The sequence below is a fragment of the Oreochromis aureus genome, linkage group 11 (genome assembly GCF_013358895.1).
Source record: "Oreochromis aureus strain Israel breed Guangdong linkage group 11, ZZ_aureus, whole genome shotgun sequence".
In the NCBI taxonomy this organism is placed as follows: domain Eukaryota; kingdom Metazoa; phylum Chordata; class Actinopteri; order Cichliformes; family Cichlidae; genus Oreochromis; species Oreochromis aureus.
The window spans coordinates 36709450-36729482 of record NC_052952.1 but is presented as its reverse complement, the minus strand read 5'-3'; the positions used below and the strand labels follow the sequence as shown (position 1 = coordinate 36729482).

General features: G+C 44.5%; 1 protein-coding gene across 4 annotated transcripts in view; it reads right to left on the bottom strand.

The window, feature by feature from the left end:
- Positions 1–725: 725 nt before the first annotated feature.
- The window catches only part of gramd1a (GRAM domain containing 1A), a 42694-nt gene continuing 23386 nt past the window's right edge, over positions 726–20033 (bottom strand). For 2 of the 4 annotated variants that reach the window (XM_031746493.2, XM_031746494.2), the window contains exons 7-19: positions 19907–19987; positions 17465–17583; positions 15234–15555; positions 14011–14164; positions 13009–13155; positions 11926–12047; positions 10625–10767; positions 8572–8675; positions 6101–6328; positions 5877–5961; positions 3052–3159; positions 2236–2356; positions 726–2152 (exon numbers count right to left, since the gene is read on the bottom strand). In XM_031746493.2, coding sequence (XP_031602353.1) covers positions 2057–2152; positions 2236–2356; positions 3052–3159; positions 5877–5961; positions 6101–6328; positions 8572–8675; positions 10625–10767; positions 11926–12047; positions 13009–13155; positions 14011–14164; positions 15234–15555; positions 17465–17583; positions 19907–19987 — 1830 coding nt within the window. In that variant the 3' untranslated portion in view covers positions 726–2056. The remainder of the gene's footprint in view (positions 2153–2235; positions 2357–3051; positions 3160–5876; positions 5962–6100; positions 6329–8571; positions 8676–10624; positions 10768–11925; positions 12048–13008; positions 13156–14010; positions 14165–15233; positions 15556–17464; positions 17584–19906; positions 19988–20033) is intronic. The other 2 variants (XR_004199869.2, XR_005614816.1) reach the window with 2 other exon arrangements.

Here is a 20033-nt window from a genome sequence, read left to right as displayed (position 1 = left end):
GAACCAGTTCTTGACTCGGTGCTTTTATTCTCGAGGCAGAGAACTTCTCTTTGGATCAGGTCAACTCTTTCTGCTAGAGAAATGAGCGATGCTCAAAAGTGCAGATTTGTGAAAATGATTTTGTTAATTGAATACATGCAGACAATTATTAAAACAACTGGTGCCATTATTCAGTAAACAAACACATCATTTACTTATTTTTAAGGGTTACCATCTAAAAGCTTTAGCTAAAACCTTCACTAGGGGGCAGTGTTTCACCTGTAGGTCTGTTCCCAGGTTTGAGACCAGCAGACATGAATCCCGAGAGAGGACTGCATCAGGGCACCTCAGCTTTAGTCCTGATATGTTTTCTGTTGTTCTTTTAATCCACCCGCACCACCACAGTAAATAAAGCGGTCAAGTAAAAGTCACACGGACTAACTGCACCTTCTAGTGGTGCAAAGAGGCATTACAGTAAAGCACAGCCTGGTTTATCCTCACTGTGTTTGTACGATTGTGTCGTTTCAACGATCATCAGCACAGGAGCTCAGATATTCCCAGGATGGGATGGAGGTGGTGCAGGGAAAGGTGAGACCTTTTGGAGACTCTACTCCCTGTTTTAACATCATCTACTGCACTGACGGAGGTTTTCCTCGGTGGGAGAACACTGCAGGAACTTTATTTATGAACCAAAATGGATTAAGCCAAAGGAGACAAACACAGACTCAAAGAAAAGCGAGGCGTTGTTGCGTGTTTAGAGCTTTTCATTTCTCTCCATGGCGTGATGTACAATCACATCTTTACAGTACATTCCCATCTCTGCTCCTCATCCCTCTCTCCCTCCTTTAATAAATAGTACATCCTTTTGTTATCCACGGATGGCCGTGCACAGCAGGGCCCGCATGCTTCAGCAGACGCCGTTTTCCAAAACGAAATGGAGAGAGAAAGAGAAGGAGAGCGTGAGGAAGAGCAGGAAAGAAAACCAGAGAGGAAGCTCTCGGGTGGGTGAAATGTTTTCAGGTCCAGTGAGCGGGGAGGACGAATGGCGACAAAAATCAAAGTCGGAAGATGAAAACTGAATAAAAAGAAGATGAATCGTACAAACACACACACAGAAAAACAATACTGCCAGAAAAATTCCCTTTTTTCTTCTCCGGGACCCTCAGAGGTCTGCTTGGTCCTCACAGGAGTCGCTCCGTCACTGATGAGACCTCAGAGTTTCCACCTGAACCCAACATGAAAGAGAAATCTTCAAAAACAAACTAACACGAACGCCCGTCTCTCATCTCCAAATGTCCTCTGCTGCCCACACACACACACACACACACACACACACACACACACACACACGGGTTCATTATTACCATTATATATATATATGTATCTATGTACTACTCTGCTTGAAACATTCAGAACATGAATCACTATTATTGCTGGGGCCAGTGATCGTTCTCGTGGAGCCCCTCTTGGCCCACACACAAAACAGCAAATCAGAGCAGGTAACAGGCATCACATGACTTCTTCAGAGCAGGACGGGACAGTCAGCGGCAACAATAAATACTGTCATGGTCCAGGAAACAGTCGGACGCACCAAGTTTGAAAAAGACATAAAACCCTGATGGAGCCCGGGAGAAGTGGGAGCGTGTTCCTCGTCCTCTCTTTTTTCTCGTCCTCTGAGAGTCGATCGACGCTCCCACTTTCCCGAATCGCTGAACCTCTAAAATGTTGCAGGTCAGAAGAGGAAGTTTGGTCTGTGATAGTCGAGGTCTGAATTAAAGGAGATTGCAGCCGACCGTGTGGTCCGGGTGGTCTGAACGGGCCCACCTGTGGCCTCGTCTCACACACTCTCACACACACTCACACTCACACACGGTCGACTTGCAGCTGCAGGGAAATTATTGCTGTGGTCCTGAAAGCTTCCAGTCTGAGTTCACTCGAGGCGAACGTCGCTGTTTCAAGTCAGTCGGGTGAGGAGAGTTCTGAGCGCCGTCCTCTCTCACCGGGGTTCGAGTGGGAAACGATCCGAATCTCTGCGGGTTCAGAGGTTGGGAGGGGGGGCAGTCGGAGCAGGCGAGCTTCAGGCCTCGGTCAGGGACTCCGTGTCAGGAGGGGGGTCCTGCTTGACCTCTGGGACCACGATGCCCTGGTGGAGCTTCTCTAAAGACTGCTTCATCTGGAGACAGAGAGAGGGACATGCTGGGTTATAATCTGTGAGCTGAAGCCAGCCGCCAACGCAAACTGAGAAGGGACGCCAACCTGGTCGAGCAGCGAGACGGAGGACTGTAGGATCTGCTGCCACTTGCTGAGCTGGGCCTGATGAAACTGCCTCTGCAGCTGCAGGACCTGAGCCCACTCCCCAGCAGTCTGAGGCAAAGGACTGAGGGGGCGAGGAGGAGGAAGAGGAGAAACAAGAGGAGGAAGAAGAAGAGCTCTTTAACCCAGAGTCAACAATACAGAGTGAATCATCATCCTGTGTGCTGCCCAAAGCACCGAAACATGTTTGAAAAACTCAGCAGGTTATTAAAATTATCCACAAATCCGGCCGTGAGCAGTTTCATGGAGGAACTATTTTCTTCCAACCAAACCGAGCGTGTCACAGTGTGCAGGAGGCGGCCACACAAACCCGAGAATTAAAGCTTTCGCTCCTCACAGGATGGAAACATCAGTGACGTCCACCTGTAACGTTAGCTCGCGGCACACTTCTGTAACTGGCGGATGGAGACGGTAGAAAGAAAATAGTCCCTGTGTCACAGAGAATGAGACAAAACGGGACTTCCTTCCCGCTGAAAGCCAGTTTTGTTTTTGCTGTTTGATTCGTGTTGTGTGAAATAGATTTTTTGATTATTATTTTTATTTAAATGATCCTCATTATTACTGATTTTATCCCCTTTAAAACATTTTGTTCTGATCTGTTGCTATGCAGTAACAGAGCTGTGGTCCCCCACAGGAGCAAATCATACCAAGCACCAATTATCGCCACGCCTCTGCCTTCCCAGAGGAACGCAGAGAGCGGTGTGTGTGTGTGTGTGTGTGTGTGTGTGTGTTTAAGGAAAACTGGGCGGTGTGTTTTACCTGTCAGCAACAGAGTAGGAGTGCCACGTCTCCAGTGTATGTGCGGCTCTTTCCAGAGCGTACAGCTTGTAGAACAGCAGCATGTTGAGCGCCACCAGCACCACCAGACTGACGGGGACAGACAGAGAGCGCACAGAGGTCAGAGTCACTGACCGCTAACCACAAACGCTGAAAATGTTTCACACTGAACCACACGGACAGCAGGAAGGTCGAAAAACCAACGGAACAAAAGAACACACACACAAATATTTGTGGGTTTGTTCGAGTCTGTGCTGTTACAGGAAGAATCCACCGTCAGCTAACACACACAGGCTGATTTTAAGGCTTTTTTTCATGTTTTAAATGATTTTTTAAAAACATTTAAGAACCAGTTTCTCTCCTGCTGGAAACCTTTAACGAGAATTCATCCCAGCCATGATACAAACGACACAGACGGCACGCTGTGGCCTTTAAGCTGGTCTCACTGCACCACATATACAGGGAGTGCAGAATTATTAGGCAAATGAGTATTTTGTCCACATCATCCTCTTCATGCATGTTGTCTTACTCCAAGCTGTATAGGCTCGGAAGCCTACTACCAATTAAGCATATTAGGTGATGTGCATCTCTGTAATGAGAAGGGGTGTGGTCTAATGACATCAACACCCTATATCAGGTGTGCATAATTATTAGGCAACTTCCTTTCCTTTGGCAAAATGGGTCAAAAGAAGGACTTGACAGGCTCAGAAAAGTCAAGCGTGCAGCTGCCAAGATGCCACTTGCCACCAGTTTGGCCATATTTCAGAGCTGCAACATCACTGGAGTGCCCAAAAGCACAAGGTGTGCAATACTCAGAGACATGGCCAAGGTAAGAAAGGCTGAAAGACCACCACCACTGAACAAGACACACAAGCTGAAACGTCAAGACTGGGCCAAGAAATATCTCAAGACTGATTTTCTAAGGTTTTATGGACTGATGAAATGAGAGTGAGTCTTGATGGGCCAGATGGATGGGCCCATGGCTGGATTGGTAAGGGCAGAGAGCTCCAGTCCCACTCAGACGCCAGCAAGGTGGAGGTGGAGTACTGGTTTGGGCTGGTATCATCAAAGATGAGCTTGTGGGGCCTTTTCGGGTTGAGGATGGAGTCAAGCTCAACTCCCAGTCCTACTGCCAGTTTCTGGAAGACACCTTCTTCAAGCAGTGGTACAGGAAGAAGTCTGCATCCTTCAAGAAAAACATGATTTTCATGCAGGACAATGCTCCATCACACGCGCGTCCAAGTACTCCACAGCGTGGCTGGCAAGAAAGGGTATAAAAGAAGAAAAACTAATGACATGGCCTCATTGTTCACCTGATCTGAACCCCATTGAGAACCTGTGGTCCATCATCAAATGTGAGATTTACAAGGAGGGAAAACAGTACACCTCTCTGAACAGTGTCTGGGAGGCTGTGGTTGCTGCTGCACGCAATGTTGATGGTGAACAGATCCAAACACTGACAGAATCCATGGATGGCAGGCTTTTGAGTGTCCTTGCAAAGAAAGGTGGCTATATTGGTCGCTGATTTGTTTTTGTTTTGTTTTGGAATGTCAGAAATGTATATTTGTCAATGTGGAGATGTTATATTGGTTTCACTGGTAAAAATAAATCATTGAAATGGGTATATATTTGTTTTTGTTAAGTTGCCTAATAATTATGCACAGTAATAGTCACCTGCACACACAGATATCCCCTAAAATAGCTAAAACTAAAAACAAACTAAAACTACTTCCAAAACATTCAGCTTTGATATTAATGAGTTTTTTGGGTTCATTGAGAACATGGTTGTTGTTCAATAATAAAATTATTCCTCAAAAATACAACTTGCCTAATAATTCTGCACTCCCTGTACATGTATGTCAAACATGCTGAGGAGGTATGACCAGGAGGTTTTGATTAAAAACTTCTAACAAACAATTATTTGATTGATTCTAATTTTGTAACTTTGTTGCATCGACCTTGTTCAGTTTAAAACTTCTCATTTTACAAATAAATCAGACTTGAGGCCGTCGGTTTAGCTCAGCGGCTCTGTCTCTACACCGTCTCTATCCAACAAAGGCTAAAAGGACCCAAAACTGATCTAACATAAATAAATGAGACTCTGTACAAACATGTGGTGTCCAGTTTCTTCAGACAGATTTCATCTTTTGTTTATATGACTTAAAATCTGGTTATGAATCCTCGTTTAAATAATCCTCCTCCTTTGGGGACAGATAATCGTACGTTCATGAGAGCAGCTTAAAATAATCAGCAGCTGTGCTTTTATACCGAAGAGAAATGAACCTCATTCATCACATTTCATTTGAAGTTGACAAAGCTTCATGTTTAGCCTGAACGGTGGATTTTTCCTGTACGTTTGTGCTCAGAGGTCATATTTAAACAGCCAGTGGTGTAACGTTTAAAGCCTCTCATACGAACCTGATACAGATCCTACGCACAAGAAGTAATGCAGAAAGGAGGGAAAAAGAGAAATAGCAAGAAAGGCATCGTGAGGCCGTTAGTAAGCAGAAGGATTGATTTCCAAAGTGTCTGAATGAGCAACATTCAGCAGTGCACTGAGCAGCAGCGAGCGAGTTTAATCAGAGACATACAATCAAAGCAGGGATGAGATCAGCTCACAGTATAGAAAGCACAGGTGCTCTCATGTGCACCGGTCCTGACGCCGCTGTGCAACAGTACAACCCCTCCTCATACAACTCTGTCTCCGCTGCTGCTGATTAAATAAGACCTAACATGCTGGACGGACAGAGAGGGGCGCTCATCCACAGATGCAATCCACCCACACAGCCGACTCCACAAACACTTACATGAAGCTGACGATGAGGAGGATGGTGGATATGCTGTTGTGCCCGCCGCCGCGTGATCGCTCCCCCAGCTTCATAAACTGAGAGCCTAAAGGACACAACAGTGTACACTTTGTTACTGAATCAGTGACGTTGTGTTGGACGGCTGGAACACCAAACAACCACCAGAGGGCGCTACTGCACACAGGCAGGATTCGCTGGGGGCGTCTGTATCCGGGCGGACTTACCGGCTTCTCTCGTGTCCCTCTCCTCTCCCACTCCTCTGTCCCCTCGGTCTCCGGCACCGACTCCTCCTTCCCTATCTCGCTCCCTCTCACCCTGCCGCCGCGAGCACGTGCGTTTCCTGCGTCGCAGGGCCGGCGGGGTCTTGGCAGCATCGGCGCCCACCGCTTCGCCTGTGGTCACCACGGTAACCTCAGTCTGCAGGAGTGTCTCCAGCTTGCACACCTCGCTCTCTGCGTGAGAGATTTAAGAGAAGAGATTTAAAACCCAGAACGGAAGACTGGAGGCAAAATACCTCGCTCCATGAGGTGTCACAACACGCCCGAAAGAGCGCGAGTCCGGCCAACCAGGAGTCAGCAGCTGAGTGCTGATCACCCGGTCTTTGACCCGACGTCGCCATGTTTCAGTGACAAATGTAGGGAGTTTAAACCATCTGAGGCCTGATCTTTAGCAGAGATGTGTTTAAAGTCGAGTGTGAAGAGGAGTTCCTCTTTTTTACTACGCTCAGTTCCACCATCATCAGTGGGGTGTGAAAACTTTCTGTTTTGGTCTCATTTCAGGCATTTCAGCAGCTTACAGCAGGAAATCTTCTCACTGTCAGTTTAAATCATCACATCCTCCCTTTTATTTCCTGGCCAACGTGTGATATTGCCTTCTCGTGTGGACTGACCAAACCTGCATGACGACGGAGAAGCAGAGAGATGCAGCGATGTTGCACCAACCAGCTTTTATTTCCTTTTTTAAAGAACAGGAAATGCAGTTAAAATACTGTGACAGAGACACTTCACAGTCTTTGAGCTTCAACTTTTGTGACAAGTCCATAAACTGAACTACATGTTGCTCTACAGAAGCACCAACACTGTGTTTCGTGACAAATTAAAGGAAAACTACAGTAATGCGCTGCTCAGGGATGGAGAGCAGCGCTGAACTGACGTCTGCAGCTGTTCCTGCTTATCTGAGGGAAAACTTTCTTATATGAATTCAAACTAAATTTGTGTTGTTCATCTCTTCGTCTTCGGAGCGATTTGTTATTCTGACAGCAGTAAAGTTCAAATTTGATGCAGTTTCAAGAACGTTATCCAAAATAAAAACCATTTTTGAATCCTTGCAAAGTGAGACTGGCAGCACCTGTGTCTGTTTTGTGACTTTCTTTAAATACAAATGAACTTAATGGCTCCAGTTTGTCTTTTACATAAAGTATCAGTGCACACGCAGAAGTCCAGGCGATTTCTTTGAAAGCTCCTTAGGCGGCCGCGACCAGACACGTACAGAAAAATGTGTACGTCTGCGTGTGATTACAGGCTGGAGCGTGTGACGGCGTGACAGAATGTAAGCTCTGATATCTCCGCCCTGATCGGAGCTCGAACGCTCTCTATATCTGCTCCCTTGTGTTGTTTATCTGTGGACAGCGTGAGGCCCACCCAAACATCCACTCCACTCAGCGCACAAGCAGAAAATGAGTTACTGTCATCATAATATCATTACAGTGATATTATGTTTTCTCATTCAGCTTCTAATGATTCACTTAATTTAATTCCCCATCAACAGTTTTATTTGCCATATTAGGATCTTTATAGTTATTAACAGAGCTGCAGGATGAGCTCAGAATCAAGATCAGGTTTAATTCTAGTGAAGCTTCCTCGTTAGTTCAGCTTCTTTAGAAAATGTAAATATTTCAATTTAAAACTATAAAACCTGAAATAAAATGACTCCAAAACAAAATTTTAATTTAAAAACAGACTGTCATGATTCGATCTATTCTTCTATCAGCCTTTAGACGTCAACACAGAACCACCTGAGTCTTCTCCTCAAGCTCCGCCTCCTGTCTCTGTCAGTGCCACCGTCTCCCAACCATACATCACAGCAGTCTCACAAACCTCCCCTTTCTCTCTTCCTGCCATCTGTCACAAATCACTCCTGACACTCTTCTCCACCCACTCCACCCTCTTCTTCACATCTTCTATCTTAAACATCTCTGCTCCTTGCACCACCGTCACACTTTTTATCCAAGAAATCAGAATTTTCCTTTTTCTTTTTTTAAAGAAGACTTAAGAATATTAATCGACTGCTCGTGATCTACTTGCAGTACCATCACAGGCCCCCAGGTGGCTGTGTGGACTCACTGCAGCAGGTAAACAACACCTACACGAAATGGATTACCTAACGATTTGTTGACATTTGAGTCATTTAAATATTCATTTAATGCATTTTGCTTCTGTTGTCTCACACTGCACCACGCTGAACACAGTGAACTTGTATTCAGAGCAAACTATCAAATGTTATCAGCTCTCAAAGCTTTCTCTGCTCAAAGAACCTGAACTTGTAGATAAACAGCTCGCGGCCACATTACAAACCGCATCAATCCTCCGTCTCTCTCATCTGCAGCAGGAAGCATCCTTTTTTCTTTTAAATTAAGCATTTCCTGTTTGTTTCTTCGGCCTCTGTTAAACGCAGCGGCTCGGCTGCCCTGACTCACCCATGTGTTTGTAGTACTCTTCGATGCCGCTCCAGGTGTTTTTTTCGATCAGCGCCTTCACCAGGCTCCACGGCTGCTTCCTGTAGCAGATGTCTGAGGAAACTCTGCCAGAGGAGAAGCAAGGGAACATTTTTAAGTCATGCACAACATTTTTAAGCATCATTTTTATTCTCTGGGAAGAAAAGTTTAGTTAAACCTGCGCTGCATCACTTTGGTGTTAATCAGGACTTTTCTCAGTTCATAACTTCACATAGAGCCTCTAACATTTTCTACAGTCTGATCTGATAACTCCAACTCACGCTTCCGTTTGAGAGCATTTCACGAAATTAGCAAGCTAGCATGTTTCAGTCTTCCAAAGAACTGCATCAAGTTCAGGAAATTATGCAAGTACAACTATGACTAAAGAGTCGAGCTCTCAGACGCTGCAGGCTGAATCGGGAGGATGTTAAAAATCTAAAATAGGGGTGAAAGGTTTTGATGCCGTTTTCAGGTTAAACGGTAAAGTGTGGCTTTGTGTATATGTTTTAAAGTACCAACCTACCCCACACGGTGATGTGATTCGATATTTTACCCAGAATGCATTTTTTTAAAGAGCATTGGCAGAAAATGGACCAAACATGCAGGTAGCCGTGAATGTTTCTGTCCCTCTACGTCACAGACGTTAAACGTTGATGTATGCCAGAATATTAATGATTAAAGTTGGTTATGAATGAATCCAGAGAGCATATTTAATGTTAACGCCCTCCAGGTGGGAACTTCTCACACACTTTCTTGGGAAAGACATCTGTAAAAACAACGTACATCTCATAATCAAGTTCATGTAATCAGAAAGAAAGCGACTACCAGGAGGAGTATTTGCAGCCTAAAGCAGAATGAACTTGGCTACATTTGGGCTGAGATGGAGATAACTGGGAACACGAGAGCCACCGCTCTTACTTCAGCTAAGCTGTCTTCAGGCCATGTTGCATAACAGTCTATTGAGAAACTACTGTCTGCTGCTTTTGGTGGAAAATGCAGAAAAAATGCTCTTCAGTCTGGGAATGCTACAGTCAAGACTTCAGACATGTGGAGTGATATTTCTATCACAGTCATGCTCACAGGCTGAGCAGAAATTAAACAAAATATTATTATTTTAGTAAAAAAATAAAATGTGTACTAAGACTAAACTAAAACCAGGTTTCTTTGGTCTTTGGAGAAACCAGCTGGCCTGACGAGGCTTCGGTCCGTCTGTGTTTTCAGACTTTTGGAGGTTTTCTGAGTCCGTTAAGCTTTTCCTCTGCTTTGAATCATTAAAGTGGACCTCACGCTTCACCGTGTGTGCTGGCGGTGCCTCTTTGAGCTCTTTAACGGATTATCTGACTGACAGCGTTCGACACCAATGGGTGATGATGTCACGGTGGCTTCAGCCATGGGTTTACTGCACACTCCGTCCTGTGGTTCATTTTAGCCGTGCTAAGCAGCGTCTCTGGTACATCAGCTGATTCAGCTGTTTATTATTCTAACAGCATTTTAATAATAAGGACCGATTCGAGCACTCTAAGCTAACAGAATATTAGCCTGTAGCCACTTATGTAATCGTGACTTCTTCTACTGCTCGTCTGCTGTCGTGTTTGTCGACCTGCTCAGCTCATGTTGTCGTGTTTGGATGCCCTCATTTTTCTAGCAGCGACAGACAGACGATGCCGAGCTTCACCGAGAGAAAACATGCCTCTGTTGAACTCTTATTTCCTTTAATAACCGCTTTTATTTATTTTAAACTGGATATTCTGTGACTTGTTCGTTGCTTTTAGAGCAATGGAAGTTGTGAATTTATAAAGTGAAGTGTACTCGATTGAATTATCTAATCACGGAGCGGACGTTATCAGTCATAGTATCATAAAGTAAACCAGCGCCGAGTCCAACAGTGTCTGATAGAGTGCAGGCTGCTGCTTTAATCTAGCATAAATAAACTCGAGTGTTTCTTCAGTTCTTCATTTGTTTGCTCGGCCGTGGCTCTAAGTGACACCGTGTGAGCGTGAAGAGCAAGCCGGGCGACCTCCACGAGCGCACAAACCTGAGTCGGCTCTTGTGTTTGTTGATGGAGGTGAGGCAGTATCTGTGGACGGTGTAGAAGTAGTCCTGGTATGGGATGCCTGAGGTGATGACCTCCGAGTCCACCACGTAGCACTCGCCCCGGGCGCTGCTTTTCTGCAGTGTCTGCAAGCAGGCATAAGGTGGAGGTGGATTTTTAGTGCAATGCAGAATGTTTTTCTGTCCATGTTAAAAATAACAGGCAGCAAATGAATCCAACACAGAGCCCCCCCCCCAACAAAAACAAAAAACCCAAAAACCTAAACTTCACAGTTGTATGTGAAAACTTTTCTGAGGCAGTGCTTCCTCTTAAACATGCAAACCCACAAACCAACACTAGTAATCATGGTGGCTGCATCCGTTATATGCACTCTGTGGTTCCCTCTGAAGCTCCACTCTGATTTATCAGCAAATCTATCGAGCTCTTCTATAGCTAGCTGCGGTTTGTTGACTAATGCTGCTGCAAGTTTCCCATGTTTGATGCGACATCTGCATCATTTTCAGACAAAAGGAAATCAACATCACAACAGAGCTCACAATCTAAACTGCTCTCTCACAGCAGTTAATAATCACACCATGATCACGGTGATCATATTAAAGCCCACCTAATCCGCTTCCTTTATGCTCGTATTACACGGTCGTGTGGAAAATTAAGTCCAGTGAAAAACTTCAGTTCATTGAGGTTTGTGAGCTGCTGCTTGTGCACAGCTCTCCTCAGGTCCTGCTACAGCGGTGCTTTTTTTCCAAGGATCATTGTCCTGTTGCATGGCTCATATCTGACTGCAGACATGTGAACATACAGATGAGCTCATGGTTGACTCGGTGCCTGCAAGGTGCCCAAATCATCCCCCCCTTCAGCACAGCACTGGCAGTTGCTACAAGGTGCTGGTGTCATCTGACGCTGTGCAGTATCTTTAAACATGTCCAGTTTCATCAGCAGCACCTGGCTGCTCTTCATCCTCCTTCCACTCGCACAGGTACTCGAAATAGTGGATTTTTATATTAAACACGACTAAAGTTTCGAACAATCACGTCTAAATGTGTTAAAGTGATGAGTCAACAGCTAAGAATGCTACAAATGCTAATATGTCAGACAGAATCATCTCTGAATTAAATGAAAAGTTAAACTGACTCAAAACTATTCAAGTGTAATAACACCGAGTACTAAAATCTACTCTCATATCTCAAATTAGAGCTAGTAGAAGCATCAATACAAAATAAAACCTCCCCTCGAGTTTCTACAGAATGAAGCTAAAAAAAGTTCGCTGTTTGCTGACGACTGACCTGCGTCTCCACCACAGGGGCGGTCTTGGGGCCGAGGGGGTTGTTGAGGGCGATGGTGTAGCTGAGCACACGGCTGGTGTTCCCACTGCTGCCGTCCTGCTGCCATTCACCCACAGACAGGTCTGAAGGGGAGGGAGAACAAGAGTAACGAGAAGGCCCGAGAGACTCAGTGAAAATGGCAGAGGGACAAAAAAGAGAACACGAGAGGCTCCGAATTTATGAATGAAAAGGAAAGAGCGCGAGAGCGAGGAGAGAGAGAGTCAATGCACGCTCCTTTACACAAAGAAGGAAAGGAAGAAAGGAAGAAAGGAAGGCCCCAATTAGAGCAACAAAATGTCCCTGAGCGAGCTGGGCCTCCAACTGGGACAGCCAGCGGCCGGATCAGCCTCACAGCTTCACTTTCATCTCAGCTTCACAGAGAAAAACTAAAATATACAACAACTTAATGCAAAGGCAACTCTGAACGACAGTTTATCAAACAGAAAAACGTGATGCAGCAAAAAGAAGAGGAGCAGGTTTTTCAGCAGCTCATCAGTGGGACACACGGTGAGCCTCAGCAGTCTCACAGCAGTAATCACATCCCCAAAAATCAGATTTCCAGGTGAATTTGTTTTATTTTAATTACAAACACTGGAGCTACAGAAATGGACGCTGGCAGATCAAATATCAGCAAACTGACAATAAGAGTGAATGAACGTATTTACAGCTACCAGCAAACCGAGGCTTAACTGTCAGTGTCTCAACAGGAAAAACTCGCTCTGTCACACTTAACCTCCTGCAACAAGTTCATACAAGCACTGTGGAGGTTGGTGAAGTTAACTGTGGGCAACATTAGAGCATGACATCATCCAGCAAAGCTACACGGTTACACAGCAGGAGAAGGAATCAGAGTATGGCTGAGCTGATTCAACTTCAATGTCAATTAAAATGTGAGCTTCAACTACGATCTAAACACGACGGCTGAGATGAAACTGCGTCTGCATGACTGCAGCAGATTCAGTCCCGTTAATAAAAATGTAATTAAAAACCATGAAAATCCACCTAAATGAAGAGAATGAGTCATCAGGAGTGTTTTTAACCTACCAGTGAAGTGTCGCTGGGAGAAGAGGTGCTGGATGAAGTGCGTGTCAGCAGAGAAGAGCAGGTCGTGCAGTTTGTCCACGCTCATGCGGACCGCCGTGTTGATGAGCAGCCGCCCGCTAAGGTCAGCGCAGAACGCCTCCACCTCACCTGCAGGGCCAAAGAAAAGTTTGTTTTCATGTGCGACTTATTTTCTACAGAATATTTACGTCCACCACGGAGGTTTGCTGTATTCATGAGCAGCTGCGTCACAGTGTCACTAAAGGCAGAGCTCGACCAAACATTAGTAACTTTGGGTTAGATTGTTTCTTATATCTTTGCATCTTTATAAGACAGTTTTTGGATGTTCTCAATAAGTAATCTGACTGCTCTGAACACTCAGTTTGATGTTTTTCCCATTATTGTGAGTTCACAGAGCGAGGATATCAATATCACCATCTCAGGCACATAAGCCACACCCACCTGCTGTTAAACCTGTTCATGAGGGACAGCCAATCACAAAAGCATTAGCTTAAACTGGGCCTTAGTGTAAGTTTAAGTATAATAAGGATTATTTTGAACAGTGAATCATGCAAAGCCACTCTAGCCGAGTCCAAGAACAAAGAAATGTGAAGCCAAGAATCAGCAGAATAGATTTAAAGTAAACGTCTACAGCACCATATAACACGCTCAGCTTGGAGGTGATTGTAGGTGTGTCAGCTGATCGGGGACCCCTTTCAGTTTGGTTCAGGTCAGATTTAACTGAAGTGAGACAAAGTGCTGCATGTTCATGTTTACAAAACCTGCATTCACTGCTGACGTGCGGCAAAGCAAAGAGTTATTGTTCTGAGATCAAGAGGCAAGGAAACCACTTTAATATCATTTATCACCTACATAAAGTTACTTCTGAGCCTTATTAAAGCTCTAAGATGTTATCAGAACTAGTTTTTAGATGAAATGAATGCCGACCGACAGTTTCAAATTAAATCTCTTTTCTTGTGGCCTCTTCACCCAAACGACACTCACTCTCTTCCTGTGTATCAGACGAGTTGCTGGGGTCTGTGGGCAGGTCCTCATCGTTGGTGATGTCCAATGACGAGAGGTTTCCCAGACTGGCGGTTGGTGGGGGCAGCATGTGATTGGCTGACTCGGACAAGCTGTCTCCGCCTTCTTCCAGAGTCTGATGCAGAGGAGGGGGGATGGGGAGAGAGAGGAGAGAGAAAAAAAGCGAGCACATAGGAGGACAGTTAGCGAGGGGTCTGCAGGGAGATCACCCCATTGTCATATGACTTGAGAGGCCTCACAGCGAGGCTGGCCTCGTGCTGATGTGGCCTGGGCAGGCATACCGCCGTAGCCATCCAATTAATGTGAAACGGCACAGAGTTGACACAGCGCTGCGTTTATTCACTCAGTCAGCGTCGAGATAACTGCTGCAGGGAAACAAGCACAGCAGCTGCTTTTGGCTGATTGGACACAGAGACGAATGCAGAACGACTACACAAATATTTCCCATCAATTCTTTGCCTGGCAGTCTCGATATTATTTTTCTCTTGAATGTTCTCATAAATGTGGATGGAATTCTTTTCCTTGGGTAAAGCACACTAAATCATCGAATCAACTAATTATTTGCCTTTTCTAAAGAATTGATATAATAGAAAATAGAAATTCTCACATCTACTGGGAACCATCACCATCATGTTTACTCCCCTCTAGCCTGTTATTTGTATAGCACCTTCATGCCGGCTGGTGCAGCTCAAAGTGCTTCACAGAGGACTTAAGAACAAGAGCAAACGTAATAAAACTGAATAAAGATCAAGTATTCAAGTCATTGAAAGCAGGATAGATAACAGTAGATAAAATAAGCACAATACAAAATAAAACAGCTCAATGGATGGACACCAATTAATAACACAGACACCCAGCACGTTAATCTGTGACATCGCAATAATCCGGTCCCGTTAATCGGTTTTTAGATCCTGGATCCAGTTACATAAATGTGTCTGATTGGATTTGTTCATTCGATAAACAGCTGAAAAATTAGAACAAATAATCTTAATGAATCAAACGTGGGAATAAAAGGGCCCAAAACTTCACAGTGTGATCAAGTGTTGGCAGTGCAATTTAAATAAGCTGCCTTTAGCTGCAGGTGTGTTTCATCAAATACAGATTCAAAAGATTCAGAGCAAAGGTCAGCTGGCTCTGCATTCCCAGCCCTCCAGGTATAAGAAACAGACACTCAGAACACTCACAAAAGAGGCAGCAGCAGAGGCCGGGGCGGAGGCGGAGATAGAGGCAGAGGCGTTGGTGGGAGTGGTGGATGGCAGCGAGCTGTGTGAGCTGGGTGGGCTGGATTCGAGGGGCTCGGAGCCGAGTCTGCTTCCTGACGAGGAGGGCACCTCTACGGGCAGACAGGAGGCAGAGGAGGGCGGAGAGGATCCGCTGAGGCTGGCAGCTGAAGGCGGACTGCTTAAACTGCACGGCACCAGCGGAGGCGGAGAGCTGCCCGCGGAGGGAACAGATACTGAGCTCAGGTCCAACAGGTCTGTGACCGACCCTGACTCCTCTCCCGGCCTGGAGAACAGGGCGACAGGAAGGTCGCAGCGAGGGAAAGGGAAAAACATCTGTTAGAGAACAACCCGGAGTCTTCTTGTTTGCTTAAGATAAGATAAGATGGCCTTTATTAGTCCCACAGGTGGGAAATTTGTTTTGTTACAGCAAAAGTGCAAAGTTATGTAGCAGAAATTAGAAAACACTGGAATGCAATAAAATAAAATAAAATACTATGTACAATAGAATAAAATAGAAATACAAATACTATATACAACTGAGTAGGAAAATACAAAAACACAACTTCGTCAGAAGAAGAATTGCACATATAGCTTATTGCACATGTGTGGGTTTGTGTGTTTGATCAGCTGCAAAAGTCTTTATTGTAGAGTCTGACAGCAGTGGGGAGGAAAGACCTGCGAAATCTCTCCGTCCCACACCGTGGGTGCCGCAGTCTCCCACTGAAGGAGCTGCTCAGTGCCTTCACAGTCTCATGCATGGGGTGGGAGATATTGTCCATCAGGGATGACAGCTTAGCCACCATTCTCCTGTCACTCACCACCTCCACTGGGTCCAGAGGGCCTCCCAGAACAGAGCTGACATCTTTTTCCATCTTAAAAAGATGGAAAAGTGACCCCTAAAGCTACATGTGTGTTTAAATGTTGACTATGAGTGGATTTCCACATCTAATAAGCATGTCTGTCACAGCTTCTTCTGTACACGTATACACGTAACACATAAGCTTAAATCTCACTGACAGTGATGCATATTGTGTCTTTTTCATTAGAGTCAATGGCGTCTACTAGGGCTGGGCTATATCATACCGTTCACGGTAATACCGGTATAATGTTGGGCAACGATAGGAAAATGAAATATCGCGATAGAATATGGGTAAAACGCGCATGCGCAGTGCCTATGTTTACATACGCACATGGCAGCGACGCAGAATGAGAAGAGCGAAAGTGGATCGTTGAATGAAACGGATGAACCAGAACTGGTTTGTAAAAATGCTGCAACTTCAGTGGTGTGGAACTGGTTTAGCTTTCGTCCGTCAGATACACAACAAAGCACTATTTTTGGTAGCGCATGCTAGCGGGCCGTCGTTATTACCGTGTTGTTTGGAAAATACGGCAAACTTAAAATCAATCCTTTGATTTTTCTGAAAATCGTCAGTGTCCCTTATAATCCCGTGTGCCTTATGTATGAATTCTGGTTGTGTTTACTGACCTCGAAACGATTTTATGTACACGGCGCTCGAAAATCTGTCAAATGTTTCAGTACGACTTTGCTAAGCTACGAAGCCGCACCGCTTGATGGATTGTCGGAGCATTACAGCTATCGTACGCAGGCGCCTCGCGGAGTGATACGTACTGTGCTTCAACATAATATTACTGTATTGTGTGTGTATAAGCTCTTTTTAAGTTTTGTGGATATTATACATGGTTATGCTGAGGATATGTCGGCCAGTTTCCACTGGAAATGCCTTTTGGTTAAACTGTCAGCGAGGAATTTGCACTGTTACATTTTTATATAACTTTATTGCACATAAAAAACAGCTGCTTGTTTAAGTGAAAATACATTGATGGGTTTTTTTGCACTAATAAAGTTGTGGAGTTGTAAAGTATTTTGTCTAGTGTCAATTATATCGTCAGTAATATCGTTATCGCAAATTTTCAAATGTATATCGTGATAAATATTTTTGGTCATATCGCCCTGCTCTAGCATCTACAGTTACGTGAATGTGACAAACTACCACGGTGTTAGAAAGTCTTGTTTTCGAAAAAAAGACCATTTCTGCTGAGGTGCAGGACTTTACCCAACAATAAAAATGTAACATGAGGAAAAAATAAAAGCAGGTCTTCGGCTTTCACAGGGGTAAGACTCAAATAACTCGCACATCTATAACTAGAGGTGGTTACATGTAGACACTCACAGCAGGCCGTTCATGTGTTCAGCGGTGGGGGAGACGTAGTCGTCATCTTCGCTCGTGAGGCCCAGCTCAGTGCCGTAGCACTGGTGCACGATGTGCCACAGCTCTTTGGGGGACAGAGACTGCAGAAAATACAGATACTTAAACATACATGTTCCTGCACGGTTCACTCTGCAGCTCTTTGTCTTGTCAAACTGCAAGTGTAGAAACAGCTGCTGCAGGCGGTGGGATTTGTGTGACAGCCAAAATCTATCAGTGTGCGTGCATTAGTCTGGGATGTTCACTGTGCAACAGAGTGTGAGACTTTTTATTGATTCTCAATGAGCCTTGAATCGAAATCAATTGTGCAAACGTGTTGGACACTTTACGACTCCGTCTGAGACGACGGTAAAAATAGTGCCATGTGGCCGATTCAGAGCACAGCTGCTGTTTTACTGGAAAACACCACAGTTATTATAAATGAACCACCTGGTGCCCACCTCAGGGGAAAAATGACAGTAAGTGAAAAGCACTTTTTTCCCCACCTTGCTGTAACATTTTCAAAGTTTTGTGTTTTATGAGTTTCAGTCGTGTGACCAGCGTGCAGCGTTTCATTTTTCCATCTGTTTCATGTTGCAAATACCAAGATGAAATCTTAAATTAAAGAAAAAAACAAAAGATATGTAAACACCTGTACATGCTGCAGGGCTGTAAATCTCTAAAAACTCTTCTGCCCAGAGGAGCGTAAATAAAAGCAAAACTATTCAAGTTAAGATCAGGATGTCAGGATGCCGTCTGAAAGGTCAAAGTGGAATCAAGTTTGATTCGCTAAAAGGGAACTCCCAGCCAACTGTAGTCAGCATTCTGGGGCAGAAATGACAAAACGGTGATATTCAGCCCAACTTTAATGCCCACTGCAGGTGCTTTAATGTGCCAGTCTATACTGGCCCTGCTGACAGACACTGGTATGTTGGCAACTCAGCTGACAGCATCTTTAATGAAGGATGTCAATGAAATTAAATGGCTCAAATTATTTACACACTTTTTCTTAGTTTATCTTAAACCGTTATAAGAAGAAGAAAAAAGTATCAATTTGTTCAAATGGATACAAAACTTCTTCTTGAAGCTAATTCAAAGCATAAAAGCCCAATATCCTGCTGAATGCTGATTGGTCCGTTAAGGATTTATTACAGGAATTGTTTCCGAACAATAACTAGATGCTGAGAGCGCAGCTACACCACAACAGAAACATGTATGCACAATAAGCAGCTGGCTGTGGTGGAAGCAGCTGCATTCTTGTTGTAAACTGGTTTATGATGTGACATCCTTGTTTCAGAGGGCCGTTCATCCTGGATCATCTCATGAAACCAGAGGTCCAGAGAGTGAGCGGTCTTTAGTATTTAGTCGTGCTTTGATTTAATCAATCACATTATCAATAAACTAAGTCTGATCTTTATAAACTAAACTAAATCTACTAGATTAGTTAGTTTTTTTTCCAGGGAAAGAGTAACCAGCCATTAGGCTACGTTCACACTGCAGGCGAAAGCGTATCAAATCCGATTTTTTCGCCCCTATGCGACCCGTATCCGATCTTGGTATGACAGTGTGAACGGCACAAATCCGATATTTTCAAATCCGATCTGGGTCACTTTCGTATGTGGTACTGAATCCGATACATATCCGATGTTTTAGAAAGCGACTGCTGTTTGAACGGTCATGTCGCATTAAATCCGCCTTTAAGTCACTGACACAAGACAGACGCCAATTATCAGCACCGGAGAAGCGCCCGAGAAGACATCGCGAACGCTTCCTGGCCATCCAGTGAAACTGTTGGGAAGACAACGTTGGAGAAACGTGAACATTTTATTTGTACTGTATAATCTGCAGATTCTGACAGAAATCTGCAGATTATACTTTGAAGCACCGCTCCTCTAAAACAGCAATAAGGATAATTTTTAATGTATTTACATTATTATGTAAATAACAAAATAACTTAAAGCAAAAATTGGGAAACGTAAAGTCCGAAGTCTTTATATTAAGGGCCATCAGTCAAACGATACTGTTGGTCTGGGTCTAAACAGAGCACGTTGTGTGTGACATCTTTTGCGCATGCGGGCCGCTTTGAGCGTTCACACTAGAGCGCGTTTGCTGTCGCATTTTATTTGTAGTGTGAACAAGCAGACAAAAAAAATCGGATTTGATCAAAAAATCGGAATTGAGCATTAAGACCTGCAGTGTGAACGTAGCCTTATTTTCTCTACCATGTGAGTTAATAGTAAGCTGTGTTTCTGCACAGACGCTCAGAGCAGAAAAGCCAGCAGATAACAGTAATTGAAACTGCTCTCTCAGCCCTGTATTTACGACCATGCTTCCTGACACCCTGGTCTATTCTGAGATGATAACTACAGGCTGTGTGACAACATTCAGCAGCACAAACCGGCAGGAGGCTGGGAGAGGAGGCTGTACCTTGTCCAGCAGTGCGTTCTGCCACAGGCGGAAAATCATCATGAAGCTGCGATCTCTTGCGCCAAAAGATGTGAAGAAATGCTGAGAGGGTGATTATCAATGGAACAGGAAGGAGGGGAGAAAGAAA